The 17,008-nt window shown below is 37.2% G+C and overlaps 1 protein-coding gene across 1 annotated transcript in view; it reads right to left on the reverse strand.

Moving 5' to 3' along the window:
• The window catches only part of KHDRBS3 (KH domain containing, RNA binding, signal transduction associated 3), a 71,022-nt gene that overhangs the window by 37,882 nt on the left and 16,132 nt on the right, over positions 1–17,008 (reverse strand). The window contains exons 3-4 of the mRNA XM_009320932.1: positions 13,101–13,247; positions 7,089–7,228 (exon numbers count right to left, since the gene is read on the reverse strand). Of these exons, the coding sequence (XP_009319207.1) occupies positions 7,089–7,228; positions 13,101–13,247 (287 nt within the window). The remainder of the gene's footprint in view (positions 1–7,088; positions 7,229–13,100; positions 13,248–17,008) is intronic.

Raw genomic sequence — 17,008 nt, forward strand, 5'->3', positions numbered from 1 at the left:
TGCAAATATATACAGTATATTAAAAAGAACTCCCAGTGCATATATAATGACATTTCAGCTAGATTTCCTACAGTTTCTCCACACATTCCGTGCTGTATTTACCATTTCTGATCCAATGACATTTTTCCTTTTGGAATCTTGTTCTTTCACTTTCATGGGCTTTCCCTCTCCTAATCAACTGCTTTTGAGGGGTATCCATCTGCTTCTCAGCTCTTTGAAGAAACTGCAGAGGGTCTTTTCTCTACCCTTTCTTCTACAACTGTCTCACCTATAAATTCAAAATCCTTGGTGCATCTGCTAACATTTAGATTCATTTTTCCACTTATTTCATCCAAATCAAGACATCTTAGCTCTATTCTATCACATTCACAGAGATATCTTACCATCAGATCAAATTCATCATGGCTCCTAGTCCCTCCAAGTCTTTCCCTGCTTGCTTCTTTGATCAGGGACATCATTCTGCAGGCCAAATCTCAGCTGCCATCACCAGCTCTCCTTGTCTTTGCACATAGTCTACAGACTATGGGTTTTTCCTTTATAAAAACACCTAAAATAGCCTCTTTTCAAATTACATGAAAAATCATTTGGCATAGAGATTTCAGGTGACATCAAAACTTTAGGACAATGAAGGGCTCCTCTTCCAAAATCAGATATTCTTTCATGTTAATTGAGGGTTTAGAAAAGTCAATTTGGAAACTTTCTGGAGCATTAATTAGATACAAAATTCCCATTTATTTGAATAAATTATGGCACATTTGTTCAAATAACTATGAAAACAGTCCTGATCCACAACTTTGGTTCAAGTACATAATTCATGGTTTCACTACAAGCAGCACAACTACTGGAAATAACTTTTCCTTTTGATAAAGAACACAGTGCTATATTAACCCTCAATCAGAATGCTTCTGAATCTGAAATTTCAGTCTCCCAATACATTTCCTTGCCTGTTAACCCTCTTAATCCTTCCACTATTTCTTTGTTACAGAAGAAAGATCTTTGTTTTGACTTCCATAGGCTACAAAGCATTACCCTTGAATATTTTGTTACCGAAATTCATTTGTCAGCCCATGTCAGCCTTGACTACCTGCTTATATTCTGAAATACAAGGGTCTTTTTGCCTTTATTCTCCCTCCTCACTACTATTGCTGCCATCTCATTCCCTTTCAGAAGTCTTTTGAATGTCCCCTTTACCCCAGTGCCCATAAGAACATCTTTTACAGTATTGAGACTGCCAATTTATCCAGGTTAATAGTGTACACAAATGGGCACTGAACCCCCTACATATCTGTCTTCAAACTTTTTGTATACTTTGATTGTGTAAGTACTTTGAAACAGAATTCATGTGACTTATTTTCAGGACATATGAAATAAAAAGGTCCTTGCTTGTGATCCCTCAGATTTATGATACTGCAAATACACAAGTACTGAAGCATCATGGGATACACTAGTGTTTGGTTTTCTTTTTGCTATATTTGTAATAAAAACTCTACTCTTCTGAATCTTACATCAGTATGCTATCCAGAATCTCAGATTTCCTTGGATGATGGAAACCCTGCTCCTAAACAGTCTAAACAGACTGTGGTAGTTAGATAGGATTTACTGAGTATGTTTAAGTACTGTCTATCTTCTAACCAGGTGCTATTATCATCACCTCCAGACAGGCTTTAAAAACAAAGTGATCATCTATGTACTTGAGACCACTGAGTCCTACTCTCAAAGAACTGCCCTAAAACAGATTACTAAGGCTATGTGAGAAAATTTGGAATACTTCTCCATTTCATGTTTATCAGTTTGGTTTTGATTTTCCTGAGTTTATTAATCTGGCAGTGATGAATCCAGTGAATGAAGTTAACCTTTCCCCATTAAATGCACAGGTAATTTAGGTGGTTAAATTAAGAATAATTTTACTCCCATAGGTATGTAATTAACTTGTAGGCTCTGCAGTAAAAGGGTCCTTTTCAATTTGGGTACCACGGACTAGAGATTAAATAAAGCAAATCCCAGTAACTCATTTAATATCTTTTGTTCTCACTACACTGAACAGTGTACCAAAATAGTGGGGAGAAATAATCTGATTTAACTCATGTCACAGCATCCTTTGAAGATAATGTCATGAAAACTGAATCTTTCCCCCATAACAGTTCCATTTATACTTGCAATGTAGTCTTAAAGAAAAAAATTAGTAAAGTGAAGCACTTAATTTCTATAAAGTTATCATAAATACATTAGAGAATGGGAGAACAGGCCTTTCACAAGAGCATTAGAATGTGCTAGTGTGATTTGTAAATGCACTATAGTAATTATAGAAGTTAGTTTTGATGTATAAAAACCTGAAAAGTGTACCTTACAGTGTACAGTTAAAGTATTACTCAAGCACTGCATTTTGTAATTGATTAATCACACTCTGTTTGAATAAAGAGTTTAATGTGTGGAAAAACATTCTAAAGAAAATCTAGTACCACTCGGAACCACATTATACTATGTTGGACCCAGAACATTTGTTCACAGGTACTAATCTAATCCTTGATTGCCACTAAAATAGTATTTTACCAATTCATACAAATTAAATACATCCATAGAAAACTCCTTAACACTTCCTCTTTGGCCTTTATTAGCAGTAATTTGACATATCTACTTTATAGTAGTCCCATAGTGTTTCTAGCAAACTAAATTATCACCCTTGACCATAGCAGGCATAGTGTCTAGCTGATACTCCCATCCAGCTTCCCTAAGCAATAGGTCTACTTTCTTATCTTTTCATTTATCACTTTCTTCTCTCTAGTATTATACTGATTTTTATTTAAAGCTTCTCCTTTCACTGCATGACTGAGTAAAATTACTCCGATTATGAAATCACAACTGGAATCAGTTCACAGCTTTCCTTCACTTTGTTTTAGTGAGAGAACAAAAATTGAGTTTATGTGATAAGAAGCTCCCTTTCAATATCTCCCCTCCAGAAGGGAAAGTAAATGCAAGAATAGCTTTAAAATAAAAATGCTTGTGAAATTTAGGACCAGTTCCCTAACACTGTATTATTCAATGAGGAAACACTTGGACTTAATTTTGGCATTCATAGTTCCATGATTTATCTGCAGGGTTTTATACTGTTCAATAAATGGATCTAACAAATTTTGTTACCAGATTTTGATAATTATCTTCATTTGAGCACAGCCAACTACAGTCAGTGTTCCTCAAACAGTAAATATTTTTGTTCAGGTTTCATATTAGACATCTGAAAGACAGACCTGTTATTTTAAATGTCAGCACCAAAATATTGAACACTGATATCCAGATACCACTCACAGACAGAGCTAGGATTCCTGCCTTTTCATCATCTTTTTCTAAATGAGAGTCACCATTGAAGTTAACACTCATGCAAGTTTTGTTTCACATTTTTATTTGTAAACAGTAATACATATGTTCATGTTTCAATTTTGTGAAAGATGGGAGATTTATCACAAGACTAAAGAAACAGAACACCCTGAACATAATACCTGCCTTTGTCCTGGATCCTGAACTGGCTGTGCCAAATATTTTTGTGCTACAGAATCTTTTGCAGTACACTACCTACACGTTCTCAACAAAAAGATATTCTTCAAAAAAGAAACCAGTTGATTCCAGACATATGACAGGAATGACTTGTTTGATCTGGTGACTAACAAAGAACAACTGGAAGATGTGAACACATTACAGCAGCAATCCACATCACCTCATATTACTTCTGACAGCAAATTCTAACCTACAACTTCTGTAACAGGTTTATTTGTCCCCAGATAGAGTGACAGTCATTCAACCATTAGGATCCCAGCCATGCATACACTGAAATATGAACAAAAATAATAAATGGGAAAAGTAAAAAACAATCTCATGCAAACATAAAGAAATGGCAAGCCATTTCTTTAATTAGACTATTCCTACATGTTGGCTTTATGAGAAGTTATATTTTCCTCCCCTCATCTTAGTGAAACCAAAATATCTGTTTTCAAATACAATTCCTCTCAATCTGGGCAGTGAACCCAACCAGCTCTCCCTCTATTGTGGCCTTGGGAGGGCACTGCTTACAAGAAAGATAGAGAGACTTTACCAGGGCCTGTACTCACAGGACAAGGGGCAATGGTTTTATACTGAAAGAAGATAGATTTAGATTGGACATTAGGAAGAAATTCTTTACAATGTGGGTGGTGAGACAGTGGAACAGGCTGCCCAGAGAAGCTGTAGATGCCCCATCCCTGGAAGTGTTCAAGGTTGGACTGGTCAGGGCTTTGAGCAACCTGATCTAGGGGAGTACGTCCCTTCCCATGGCAGGGGGGTTGGACTAGATGATCTTTAAAAGATGCCTTCCAACGCAAACCATTCTATGATTCTAACAGTGATTGCTAGCTATAAGTAACATGGAGTTAGATCCCCCCGCCCCAAGGTAGCAAGGAAGATTTATCCATGTTCTTAGACTTATCATCCTCTAGAATTTCACTTTTCCAATATATCTTAGAGTCAGAATTGATTCTTAATTCTTACTTTTATTTATTCTTAAAATAGGAATGTGAGGTTTTAGAGAGGAAATGCTACTTTATTTGCAAAGTGTCCTTAGAGGTGTACATTAACATGTATGTTAACACATGTTTATTTGCAGTCTTTAGTTAATCAGAAGTCTCAATTCACATTTCAGTAGTATTATTATTTATATTGCACTGATTCAGGATGGAAATTCAAATGCATTAGAAACACTGATTCCAAGAGGTACATCTAGCTACTCACTATAACAGCATCACATTAAGCATCATGGATTCTCTAAGCCTGCTAGCTCAATAAATTAAAAAGTAACTGGATGATCCTTCATTTTATATAGTCACCTCCAAAAAAACATTTAAGAACAATGTCAGTTTACAATAAAAACAAAGGAATGAAAACCAGACTTCCACCAGGGAAAGATTCTCCTGTCCCTTCTCTTGTTGCACAGAAGAGGCAGGTACTACCTAAAGAGGTTAAACGCTCAGCATAAATGTCACAGAAAATAGAAGTGTTGTAATTACATCTGAAGGTCATCTTTAACAGTATTAGAATGAAGGAAAAATGAAAGTGCGGGCAAGAGGGCAGAAGGAAGCGGCTATATGCCCAAGATCGATGACAATAAGAAAAGCATATTCTTAAAGTAAGCTCAAAACACAACCCTTCTACAGCAAATTCCATCCACTCACCCTCAAAATCTTACTTGGCTCTAGAGTCATAAAAAAATGCAGTCAAGAATATCTGGAAAAAGCTAGAAATAGCAGAATAAAAAAAGTTACCAAACCACAACCATTAGGAAATTACTTACCATATACAGGAATACCTGTGCACAAGCTAGAATTTTGTATGCAAGCACAACAAATGTATTGTTTTCTACAAAGTAAAATTTTGGTATGGAGCTAAACATACACATAACAAGTCTTCTTAAAAGAAGGCACTTGATAAGATGCATTATCTCCAGTGTCAACATGTCTGATAAGGAGTAAAAAAGGCATAAATTAGTACTTTGTTTTTTTTAAGTGAAACTATTCAGGAATAATAAAGGCTTAAAAAATTGGGAACTTAAACATACTTAGTTATTGCATCCTCACAGGATGTTTCATGTATCAGGGTCGATATCTTAGAAATATTCTACAGACTATAAAGCGAGGTTAGGATTGAGGTTTTAGACTTCATTTTAAAAGTTTTCTCCAGCCTTGCTTCAACCTCTCCTGGATCTCAGGGATGCTTGCTATTAAAACTGTTTTATTTAACACGAAGACAAAGCCTTTAACAAAGCCTTCCTTCGACAAAAGTATTACTCACAGAAATCAATTTGTGCTAAAAAGCATCAGAGCATTGCAACTGAGCTTGAGATCTTTAACTCAATGGCTGTAGTATCTCAGTAGCAATAGCATTAAATTTCACTCAAGAAATCTTTATGCCAGAGCACTTCAGTTTGAAGGGAAGAAGTCTTGGAGTTTAAGACCAGCCTTAAAGTAAGGACAAGTCAAACAAGCCAACAACCTTTCAGTTTTCTTTAGAACATATATAAAAAGGAGATAATACAATTTTTAGCTGTCATCTGCAAATCAAATGCTAATAACATTTAAGTTTACCCTGAAGACATTTCAGTAGTTGTAAGCCAATAGGATGAACTACAAAGGATTTTGTGAGCTACCTAACAGCGTGTATGTCTTGTATAAAATACAGGTTTGAAAAACTAATTTACCAAAATCCAGACGATGGAATGAGTGATGTTAGAAATTCAGGACTGTGAAAAGTTAATTTTGCATGCATGTGCTAGATACTAGTAGTGGAAATTAGGTATCAAACTTTAGTGATAAGATCAGACAAAACAATACCTAACTTATGTATCAAACACTAGCTTAAGGACATATGAAAAATGAAGAAAACATGAAATAGAACTATGTCTCCATACTGAGCCTCTGTAGCAGAGCTGTCACAGGCATCTATGGCAAAAAATTAGCAAAAAACCAATCTCCAAAAATCAAACGAGATCTCTAATTTGCAAGCACTTTTGTATGGCTGATTACAGTGATAAAGAAGTGAACCTTAGTATATAATTACCACTACTCTAACATTAAAATCAAGAAAAGCAGCAGAACAGATATTACACAATATAAGAACAAAAATTTGTTGATTTAGAGTAATACTGTAAAAAAGGAGTATGTATATTCCACAAGTTAGAGAAATCGCTCCGAAATTCATATATCAGTCAAAGCAAGACAGATTTACCAGTTTTTCAAAGCCCTGAGCTCCATAGGGCCAATACACAGACCCTACATGCACCTAAGGAGCAAGTGGAAGTTAGAAGCCAAGCAGGTACTCACACAGTAAGACTAAACACCTGGTATGATGTACACTGTTTCTTAACATAGGTATTATTCAAGTTTCATAAGACAAATTTCAGCACCATTGTCAATTCAGTCTAAACTTCAATGAATCATTTCCCTTATCTTTTGCTCATATTTTGGGAGTCCTTCATGAATTTTACTGTTGTACTCTGGGGGGGTTGTGTTTGAAGGGAGAAACTTAATATGTACATTCAAATCAAATTCCACTGCAGCTGAGATACTTACCTGGCCAAAGCAGGAACTGGTACTCCTCTTGCTCGAATAGATGGTTTTCCACGAACTACTGGAACTTCTGCATTTTCTGAACCACCATTTAAATATGTTAATTCCTGAAGCTGTGCCTGTCTGATTTCATCATTGTAGTCCTAAAACAGGGGGGCAGAGTGAGAAAAAACCAAACTGTTCAACCACCAAGTTAGTATCAGCAAACACTGATCCTGAAAGTTTCCTCTTAAAAACTTGAACATCCCACTGAAAAAGTTTAATATGCAGAATAATACTATAGGCATATTCAGTCAAAAATTTCTAAAAGAGTTCTACATATTACAATTTTTGCTCAGGAATGGTTTTCTTTCCCATTGCATATTACCTCCCCACAGCATTACCACTTAAAAATGCCAATGTTAAAATGCTGTAGAGGGAGGGAAACAAAAAAAATCAAGGTCCCATATTCTGAGCTGAGATCTGGTTTGTAGTTCCAGCTGTAGAATGATAGTGTTAAAAGCAGGAAAGAAACCATTGCCTGGTGTTGCAAAGCAGTAAGGAATAAATACACTATTGAGAACAGCCCCTCACGAAGGAGGAATAGATTATAGACATCTACACTTTTAAAATCAGGAGTTAAAAAAGACTAAACAAGGAAATTAATTCAATACATATATGCACTATTATGTAATAAAGAGCTCCAAAAATTTCAATTCTAGAATATGCAACGGTAAACAAGCTGAAGACACATAGCTTGTTTCTTATTGTGCACAAATCCTCTCAAGGTCTACTGAAAAGAAAGCTGAATTTATTTACAGGGAATTAATACGGTACTTCTAAAATACACAAGAGTTTAAGGACCTTGAGCCAACCTTCAAAACCAGCACATCACACAGGAATAAGAGATACAGCAATGAACTCTTGAGCTATACATATTTTTCTATCATTTTTCCTCCACTTAAAGTGAGCCAAAGAATGCATCTAAAAGTGAAATCAGAAAAATAAATATTTTACTCAACATGTATACATACAAACTAAGTATCAAAATATTAATAGGTCCTCTAACAAGAATGAAGTGGTATTTCTGATATAACAGCTCTTATCTTCTGCAAATCCTCCCATTTCAAAGAAGGAAGGTTTGTTCAAATATTGCCCATTTTACAATTCAATTACAAAACAAGAGATCTGCATCTCTTATTGGAATCTGAGTTTATTACATTTATGCACCAGGCAGGTACCAAAAGACTGTTAGGTAGCCTTGCATCAGACAACTCTGAAACATAACTCTGCATTAAAAGGAGGTTAAAACTTCTATGAATTCAAAGATCTCAATTATCCTTGAAACATTCTGCTTCCCCTAGGCTTCGACAAACAAATAAGAAAGTTTTCCTTTACATGCCATTTCTGAAGATAGTGTTTAAAAAGAAAGTGGCACTATAAAGGCATTTTGTCCAAACTGTCTTGAATAGGCTCTGAAATTTAACTCACAACTGCCCATCTGAGATCATCCTCTATTTAGCTGCAGAAATCAACCAGCAAACAAGATGAAGAGAAAAGTCTGTAAGACTGAATCAGCTGTTTCAAACTGCGTAATTGAAGCTTTTGAGAAACAGATTTCATTATAAACCAGCTTGGACCCAATACACAGCCAAACCATCATAGGGAATAGAATAGAAACAGGCAATTGAACACTATTCTGGCCAACTACTGTACAGAAACCCACTTTATATTTGCTTTGTTGCTGGACCAGAACTGTTTACAAATGCAAAATTCTATGCAAGGTATGTATAGAACAAAACTTCAGTCTTCAAACAAAATACTCATGAATTGTTAAAACTGTACCAAACACAATACTTAGGTCTGAGTTCTGACAGCATATATCATAGATGCCCTTTATAACTTCTCCGCAAGACATCCTCCTCAGAATTGGGCTCCTAGAAAAATACTAATATCAAATGATGATCAAAGGTATTATTTAATTTCTTAGAGACATGCTTAGGTTGCCACTGTACATGTTGGGTCCTTTTTCCTCCTAATGATTTCTCATTTTCCTGCAGCATACTACTAGACATACCAGCAGCCTTAGTCATAGACAAGGACTCCCCTGCACAAAGGCACAGAACAGAAAATATGGTCCTTATCACATATGCCAGAGGCAGGAGGATACAGAATGAAGCAGCAGTAAGGAAGCCATGATAAGCAGCAGTGTTAATCCATTAGACTGAAATGGATTCTTCAATTAAAAGTAACAGATGGTCAATTTATGAATACCCACTGCTGGAAAACAGCATACTTCAAGTCAAATTGAGGAGACAATCTCTTCCTCACCTGGAACACAAGATGGACACAGAAACCCTTCAGACTGCACTCCTCCCTGTACAGTTCAGGCAGAGGCAACACTTGAATTTCAGTCAAATGCTGCTGACTAGTTTCAAGCAAACAGATGTACTCTCATTTTGTGAGTACTGCCCATCCTGACTGACTACAGTCTTCTCTGAACATGTAGTCATTCCTACAGAAGAAAACATCCTCCCATCAAGATACATGCAAGAGATTTACTCCCTACATGGAATTACTCACATGACCCAACTAAGCAACATTCTTTTAGATGTTATCTGTGATTTTCACCCAGCCCTGATCAACAACCAGCAGCAGCTCTCTTGGGATCATCTAACTTAAGACCTTATTCCAATTTATCAAACTATTAGTAAAAACATTTTTTATTTAATGTTAGGACAGATCCCTGCAAAACCCTATGCAGATCTTTATCCTGGCAGTGAGCAATAGTTACCAGGTTTCCAACCACCTTTATACACACACTCGCCCCTTACAGTTACTTGCCAGCTTGCTTAAAGAAAAGTGTGTGAGTTTTCAAAGCCCACCAGCTCTTCCAAATGCCATTAAATACTATTTCATCACCACACCTTACAAACTGAACATGCAGGAGACAAGGCAGACTGCAGGAAAAACCATGTAAATCCTGCTCATGTTGTAAATTGACCGCTACAGATTGTTCTCTCAAAGATATTTCTATACTTTGATTTAAAGACAAAGAAAACAAGTAACTCAGGTAACAAACAGCAAAGTGTAATTAATGCTATAGCTGTCAAAAGAATACTGCCTCTACTCAAAAATTAAGCAGAACAGACTAAGAAAAGTCCTATTGTCCAAAACTGAAGTAATCATGGTATAATACAGGACCCCAGTAGAAGGTATGGGTAGAAGTACCTGGCTTTGTCTAACTGACAGAAGTAATTCTGGGATAAATATCAAGCACAACACCCACTAATCTAGCAGTCGAACAGACTACTGACCAGAGGGTCTGGCCAGAGCAAAGGGACTGGCTAATTTAAAGGAGGACAAAAGAATATACTTGAAGTCAGAAGCCACAATTCTACCTGCAGAAGACAGGTGAGAGTCAAGGCAATATAAGCACAGCCAAAAAACCTTGAGTCAGAAGTTCATGTCTTGGTTTGAGTTATACCAATAGCTGAAAGGAAAGCACACCACTGCAGCTGCTTGAGGCTGAACTTCAATGCAAAGGTGCTTGTTCATGGATCTGAAAAGATCTGAGAAGAGAGGCTAAGGCATTTTTGCTGTAGTCAGCTACTACAAGGATATTTTGGATCCAACATTCTAGCACCAATTGTGATTTTATACTCAGGCCTGATGTGAAAACTGAACAGTGACCATATTCATAAATTAGGATCAGCATCTGAAGTTGTTGGAAGGTATAGTTAGCTTACATTGTAAGAAAAATGCAAATTAAGATCATAATCATATATACCAATAGCAGGACTTCTTACTTGAAATAAAACTGATAATTTGCTAAGAAAGCCACAACAGACCTTATAGAAAATAAAGATCAAGTTGAATTTGGCAGCAGTTAACCAAGCAGTAGTTTTGGAGACAACAAAGCTGCTCCTTATTGCTTCCTGCGATGGCTGCTGCAAGCAGGGCAGAGGGGAAGAAGAGATTAAGACATCTAGAACCATTCTGGTAAGATTACATTTGAAAAGCCAAAGGGAAATTAAGACAATGCTGGCTTGATCTCATAGTTCAAAAAAGATTATGTAGCATCAGTTCAGCTCAGTACAATAAAGATGCAACAAACAAAAAACTGAGATGGAAGAGAGTATAACCAAGGAATGGAATTGCTCATTATCAGCCTGTAATTCTACTGGCTGAACAGCAGTAATGACTAGGTTTTGATAAGCTTACTTATCAAGCTTAATGAATCAAGTGAATCAAGCTCAATGAAGAAAAAAAGGATCTCTGATGAAGGGGTCACGGGAATCATATCCTTACTTCCAGGGCATGCAAAAAACACTTATCAAATTGAGCATATCTTCATGTGAAAAGAAAACAGCTGTTTGCTCACTAGAATAGCCAAGAACTTAGTTCTCCCTTATCTCTTCACACAATCAAATCATGAGTCATGTAAATACAGTAGCCTTTGACATTATGCCCAGCATTCCTACAGATATTCTGTTGAGTATCCCCTAATCAGTTAGGATGTTTCAACAGTAGTATGTTTATTTACCTCTTCATATACATCAAGACAAAAGCTATTTGGAAACTGCAGACAGTTATGTGATGCCTGCTTCTTTATAATAGAACATAATGCCCAGGACATTCTGGGGGCATTAACTGTCTTAAGGTGCATCCGCACTAGTGTGTTATTTCAGATCAGAATGCCTCCTGATGATTGTTACTTACGATGCTTTGGTTCATGTCATGGAGTAGTATTGGGGCATATGAACCGGTTTTCATTCAGACAAAAACAAGCCAGAAGAAACACTCAAGGAGCACACAATCTACTCCAGTCACTTGGGGACATAGTTTCACAGAACTAGACTAAAGTTAGCACAAACTAAAATCCCCAAAATGCATACAGTAGTATTGTCAGGTCATCAGCACCAGCTGCTTCACCCTAGAGTACAGCCAGCAGTTCTACTCCCAACAGGCTGTAGTGGCCATACAACAGGCATCCCCAACTGGTCCTGAACACAGCTATACTGACTATACTCTCCAACATTTATGTGCTGCTGTCACTCAGATACACACCTTAGTGAAGTTTCTTTAGCTAGGTCTCCCACATTTCCAAGATCTGACACTAATCAAGAATAACACTTGGATAACATTTTCAGCAGTAAAAATAAAACAGAAATCAATGCACCTTGAGGATGCTTTGCTTTCTATATTCAGTCATTTGATAACCAATAAAAATAGAAGAACGTTCATTGAAGAGCTAACACAGTTAGGAAATTCACACACAGTAAGACCACCTCAAATACCCCAGCTTCTTAAGAGAGCTTGGGCTGTTCCAAGCAGTTTAATACTGCAGAACAATCGAGGTTGGTCCTTACATGAGAAGCAAATAAAGGAATCTTCTGTAAAAAGACATTGGAAACCCTGCAACATCAGTGTCTATACATATCCCAAACCTGGAGTGCAAACTTACACTGGAAATCACATCTCACTTTATACATCCATACATCGCAAGTTGAAGAATACACCAGAAGACAAGTATAACCCATGTATCACTAGCTTTGAGAGAAAAATAAAGCTACAAGATAAAATTGTATTGATTCTCAGCACTGAATATTAAACCAGGATTATGGGTGGGAGCAATACTACAACTTCAAATTTATTTATTCTTAGTGAAACAGAGCCCTATGCTGATGCTTCAGGTGTACCCAAGAACACAGAAAAGCCCTACCTTAAGCAAAGTTTTCTCCATATTTCAGATTTTTACTATTATTTGTAAACTTAAATACTTCGCACATGACCAGTTAAGCGAGAATAAGTTGCTTTTTTACTATAGCTCATATCATGAGGTGAGAGCGTATGTGGACAGTATTCACCCAATAACTGCTTATATCAGAATGAAAAGGGTTTGTAAACATCACTTTTCACAGGTGAAGGAAATTAAGCAACATGACTTAAGCAATATCATACAGCAAGTTAGTTTTAGAGACAATTTCTCACTGAAGACTACCAGAATTCTTACAAAAAAATTAAAATACTAACAGGGATGAGGAACTTCTTGATTTCTTCCAATGCATGTCCCATTCTGGCATATGCTTCTGCTGGTGGAGCAAATACTTCAATTAAAACATGCAGGTCATCATTTAGGTGGAAGTACTTTGCCTCTCCACTTTTTCTCAACTCTTCCTCCTAGGAGATAAGAAAGAAGTTGGTTTTTTCCACCTTCTTATTTTAAACATATTATAACGCATGTGTTGAAGTTGCTTCAGAGGCATTTGCACATACTGTTTACTCATGTTCAGATGTCAAGAACTAAAAGTATAAGATTACACACTTTTCTGATACACTTCAAACCAATCATGTTGCTAAAATATCAGAATAGTATCAGTTTGCTTATCAACACTAAGTGACTAGTAACACAAAATAGGACCCATCAGCTTCCGCTGACATACAGAAATTGTAGCAGAAAGGAGAGTGTTCCCAGGGGTTTTCCCCAAGCACACCCGTTTCACATAGAAGACAGAAACATAAGTGAACTTGAAGCCTCTTTTCTCAAAAGTCTTTAGAAACAGGTTGGATCTAATATTCCACAAGAGCAAGATTCTTTTACCAATATTATTTCAATCTCTTCTTAGTATTATTGCACAGCTCAGGTACTTATTTTCTGTTCTCACTGAGATTTCTACCCCATATATGCATCCTTCACAAAACTGTGCTACTTAGACATGACACTAACAGTTCAGCATATGAGACAAGGGAGGAGGACATTAGAGAAAGTTCACTAGCCATTTCAGAACAGAGTTTATTTCTTTTATTCTGCTTCACCCAACCCTCTTCAACATGACTGAAAAGTTATGATTTCAATGTAGTGGAACAGAGCTCAGTTCTCTCAAATACCTGCAATCACATGCAAAATGTTCACAGACCTAAAGGACATGTTAGTCTCAGATAGGCTCCCTGCCCCCCACACGTGTTTGCTGCATTCCAAAAGACTAAGCCACCATTAAAAATAATCTCATTGTATTACCAGATAACATTATATCAAATTCTTAGCAGTTCTATCTAAAAAGCCCTAAGAATTCTCCCCTGCTGCTTGTTGTATTTAGCAAGCACCAGGTAAGCACTTCATCCTTTAGATCACTAAAATTATATGGTTTCAGTGATAGTTGAAATCTCCCCCCACGCACACCCCTTAATCATGGGCTGAAGTTTATAAGTGACAATCCATTTCTGCTTCTCATAAATAACATTGTCAGACTGTTTGACTATGGGGATGTTTAAAAAAAAATCAAGAGTCTAGTTAACTGTTAAGAGCATCCACAGCAAGAATATTAAGAGGCCAGAGTCAGCAGGATTAGACTTTGTCAGCAAAACCATTATCTTGTCAATACAAGTAACAGATCTTAGAAATAGGAAATATAAACATTACAGCTCAAACATTTAGTTTTAATAGGAACTGTTTCTCACTTAAATACTTAAGCACAGTTATTCAAGACATATGAACCATCATCTAGCACTGGAAGCTAAATGTTTTCATCAGTGGAGTTCCCATATACTTTGGTTTTTTAGTATATACGTGCTATCAAGCATCCCCATCCCTTTTTTCAAAGGGAAAAAATCACTGTGCAGTTAGATGTGCAGAGAATTGAGAATTTAGAGAATTCATTTTTGTGGTTATCAATCAGCTTGCCTGGTAATAGCAGCAAGCAATAGAAATGTCACCATTTCATGTGCAGTGCCTGGTGAAAAAGGATTCCAATCAGCAATTTTAACAAAACATACAAGATATTTCAGTGCAGGTTGTTCTAAAGTCATTCCCATTAGTGAGCTTTTACTTTATCCTTTCTTCTTGTTTCACTTGCAAAGTTCACTGATTAAAATATTTTTCCAATTCTGTAACATGACTTGGCAACACACTATTCTCCACAGCTCTTAACAGCACACAAATGAGAAAGATCATCCACTGTAGCCTACATCTCCCAACCCTGGGCACACATGAAGCATTTCAGGCTTTTTTATTCCCCATGATGACCAACACAAAAGCCACAGCTTGCTCCCATTCCAGTATCCTTTACTGACAGTATCTTTAGCTCCCACAAAACTCTGCCTTCCATTAGTTGACAGTACATACATTGGCTAGGCTCGCCTGGTCCATGTGGATGCTGTGTGGCTGGCTGTCCTGGTTTTGGCAGGGATAGAGTTAATTTCCTTCACAGTAGCTGGTACAGTGCTGTGTTTTGGATTTAGGATGGGAACAATGTTGAGAACACCAATGTTTTAGTTGTTGCTAAGCAGTGCTTACACTAGTCAAGGACTTTCCAGCTTCCCATGCTCTACCGACTGAGAAGGCTGGAGGGGCACAAGAAGCTGGGAGGGGGCACAGCTAGGACAGCTGACCCAAACTGGCCAACGGGATATTCCATACCATGTGACGTCATGCTCAGTATATAAAGCTGGGGGAAGAAGGAGGAAGGGGGGAACATTCGGAGTGATGGCATTTGTCTTCCCAAGTAACCATTACGCATGAGGGAGCCCTGCTTTCCTGGAGATGGCTGAACACCTGCCTGCCAATGGGAAGTGGTGAATTAATTCCTTTATTTTGCTTTGCTTGCATGCGTGGCTTTTGCTTTACCTATTAAACTGTTCTTATCTCAACCCACGAGTTCTCACTTCTACCCTTCCGATTCTCTCCCCCATCCCACTGGGGGGGAGTGAGTGAGCAGCTGCGTGGTGCTCAGTTATCAACTGAGGTTAAACCATGACACTGGCCAAAACAGAATTTTTCTCCTTGACTGCAATGGAGATTTGAGAGCTGCTGGAAGGATGAAAGTAAAGCAGATACGGAACAAGGGAGCTAAGACAGCAAGGTGGCCATTTCCTTTATTTAAAAATAAAATCTGTCCTTTAAATCTCCATCTTCTCACACAAGATCTATCACACCAAATGGTTCATGGCTTGGACAAGCTGATCTAACTTATGTTTTCAGTACAGACACAACCCTGCAGTACCGCACTCTGGAAACCTTATGAGAAAGCTATTTGCTTTGTACCTTGTGCCCTTGTATTTCATCCCTTCACAGTCCAGAACAAAGCAGAGTACTAGCACAGCTCATGATGCATAGCAGCACAAGGCGTCTGGCAATACACCTACTAAAGACAGTTACCATACCTTGCCCTGTATTCTGTTGTACCTGTAAACCCTGTTGCTTTCATCCTATTTGCTATCAAGAACCAGATACCAGCCCTAGAACTCTACTGCTTTAAATACTGTTACTCAACTACTGATTTATCAAAATATATGCTCAGAGTACTGTCCATTTTCATCTTTACTACACCCTTTGATTTGGGTTGTAAGTTTTTTAGGTACTATCCAATATCTCTTCTTAATGTTACCTTAAATTAAATTTGGCTTCTGTCAGATTTTAAATACTATTCAGAACACTGAAGTTGAAAGGCCTGTACCAGTCTCCAACTTGATAATACAAGAATAACCAATTGGGGTGAAAGGCTTTAACTGTTATTTCTTCAGATTTGCAATATAAAGGCAATCTTGTCATGCAATAAAGAAATTCTGAAATGAGTCCTTTTACTTTTTCACTCTCCTATAGACACATGAAAGCCTGAATAGTCTAGCAGAACATGTCTCTGCACTGAGCAGTGACTTGTGAAAAGCCAGTGATGAAGTGACAGCACAGCTTGAAAAAAACATGCAAATGGAAGAGAATTACTGAATTTAGATACTGCATATCACAAGAAGATGCATGAAATGGTTCTCCAGATGTTGAGAAAAGAAACAGAAGTAGAAACCCTAGATTGATTCTAGAACTCAAGTTGTCAATAAGTAATGAATAAAGATACAGTGAAAACACTTTCCTGAATGTCTTTTTTAAACCCAGGTCTCTTATTATTTAAATGAATTTAAAGTGAGACAGAATCCTGTTTCCTGTTTTG

This window comes from Pygoscelis adeliae, unplaced genomic scaffold (assembly GCF_000699105.1).
Source record: "Pygoscelis adeliae isolate BGI_AS28 unplaced genomic scaffold, ASM69910v1 Scaffold342, whole genome shotgun sequence".
NCBI lineage: Eukaryota > Metazoa > Chordata > Aves > Sphenisciformes > Spheniscidae > Pygoscelis > Pygoscelis adeliae.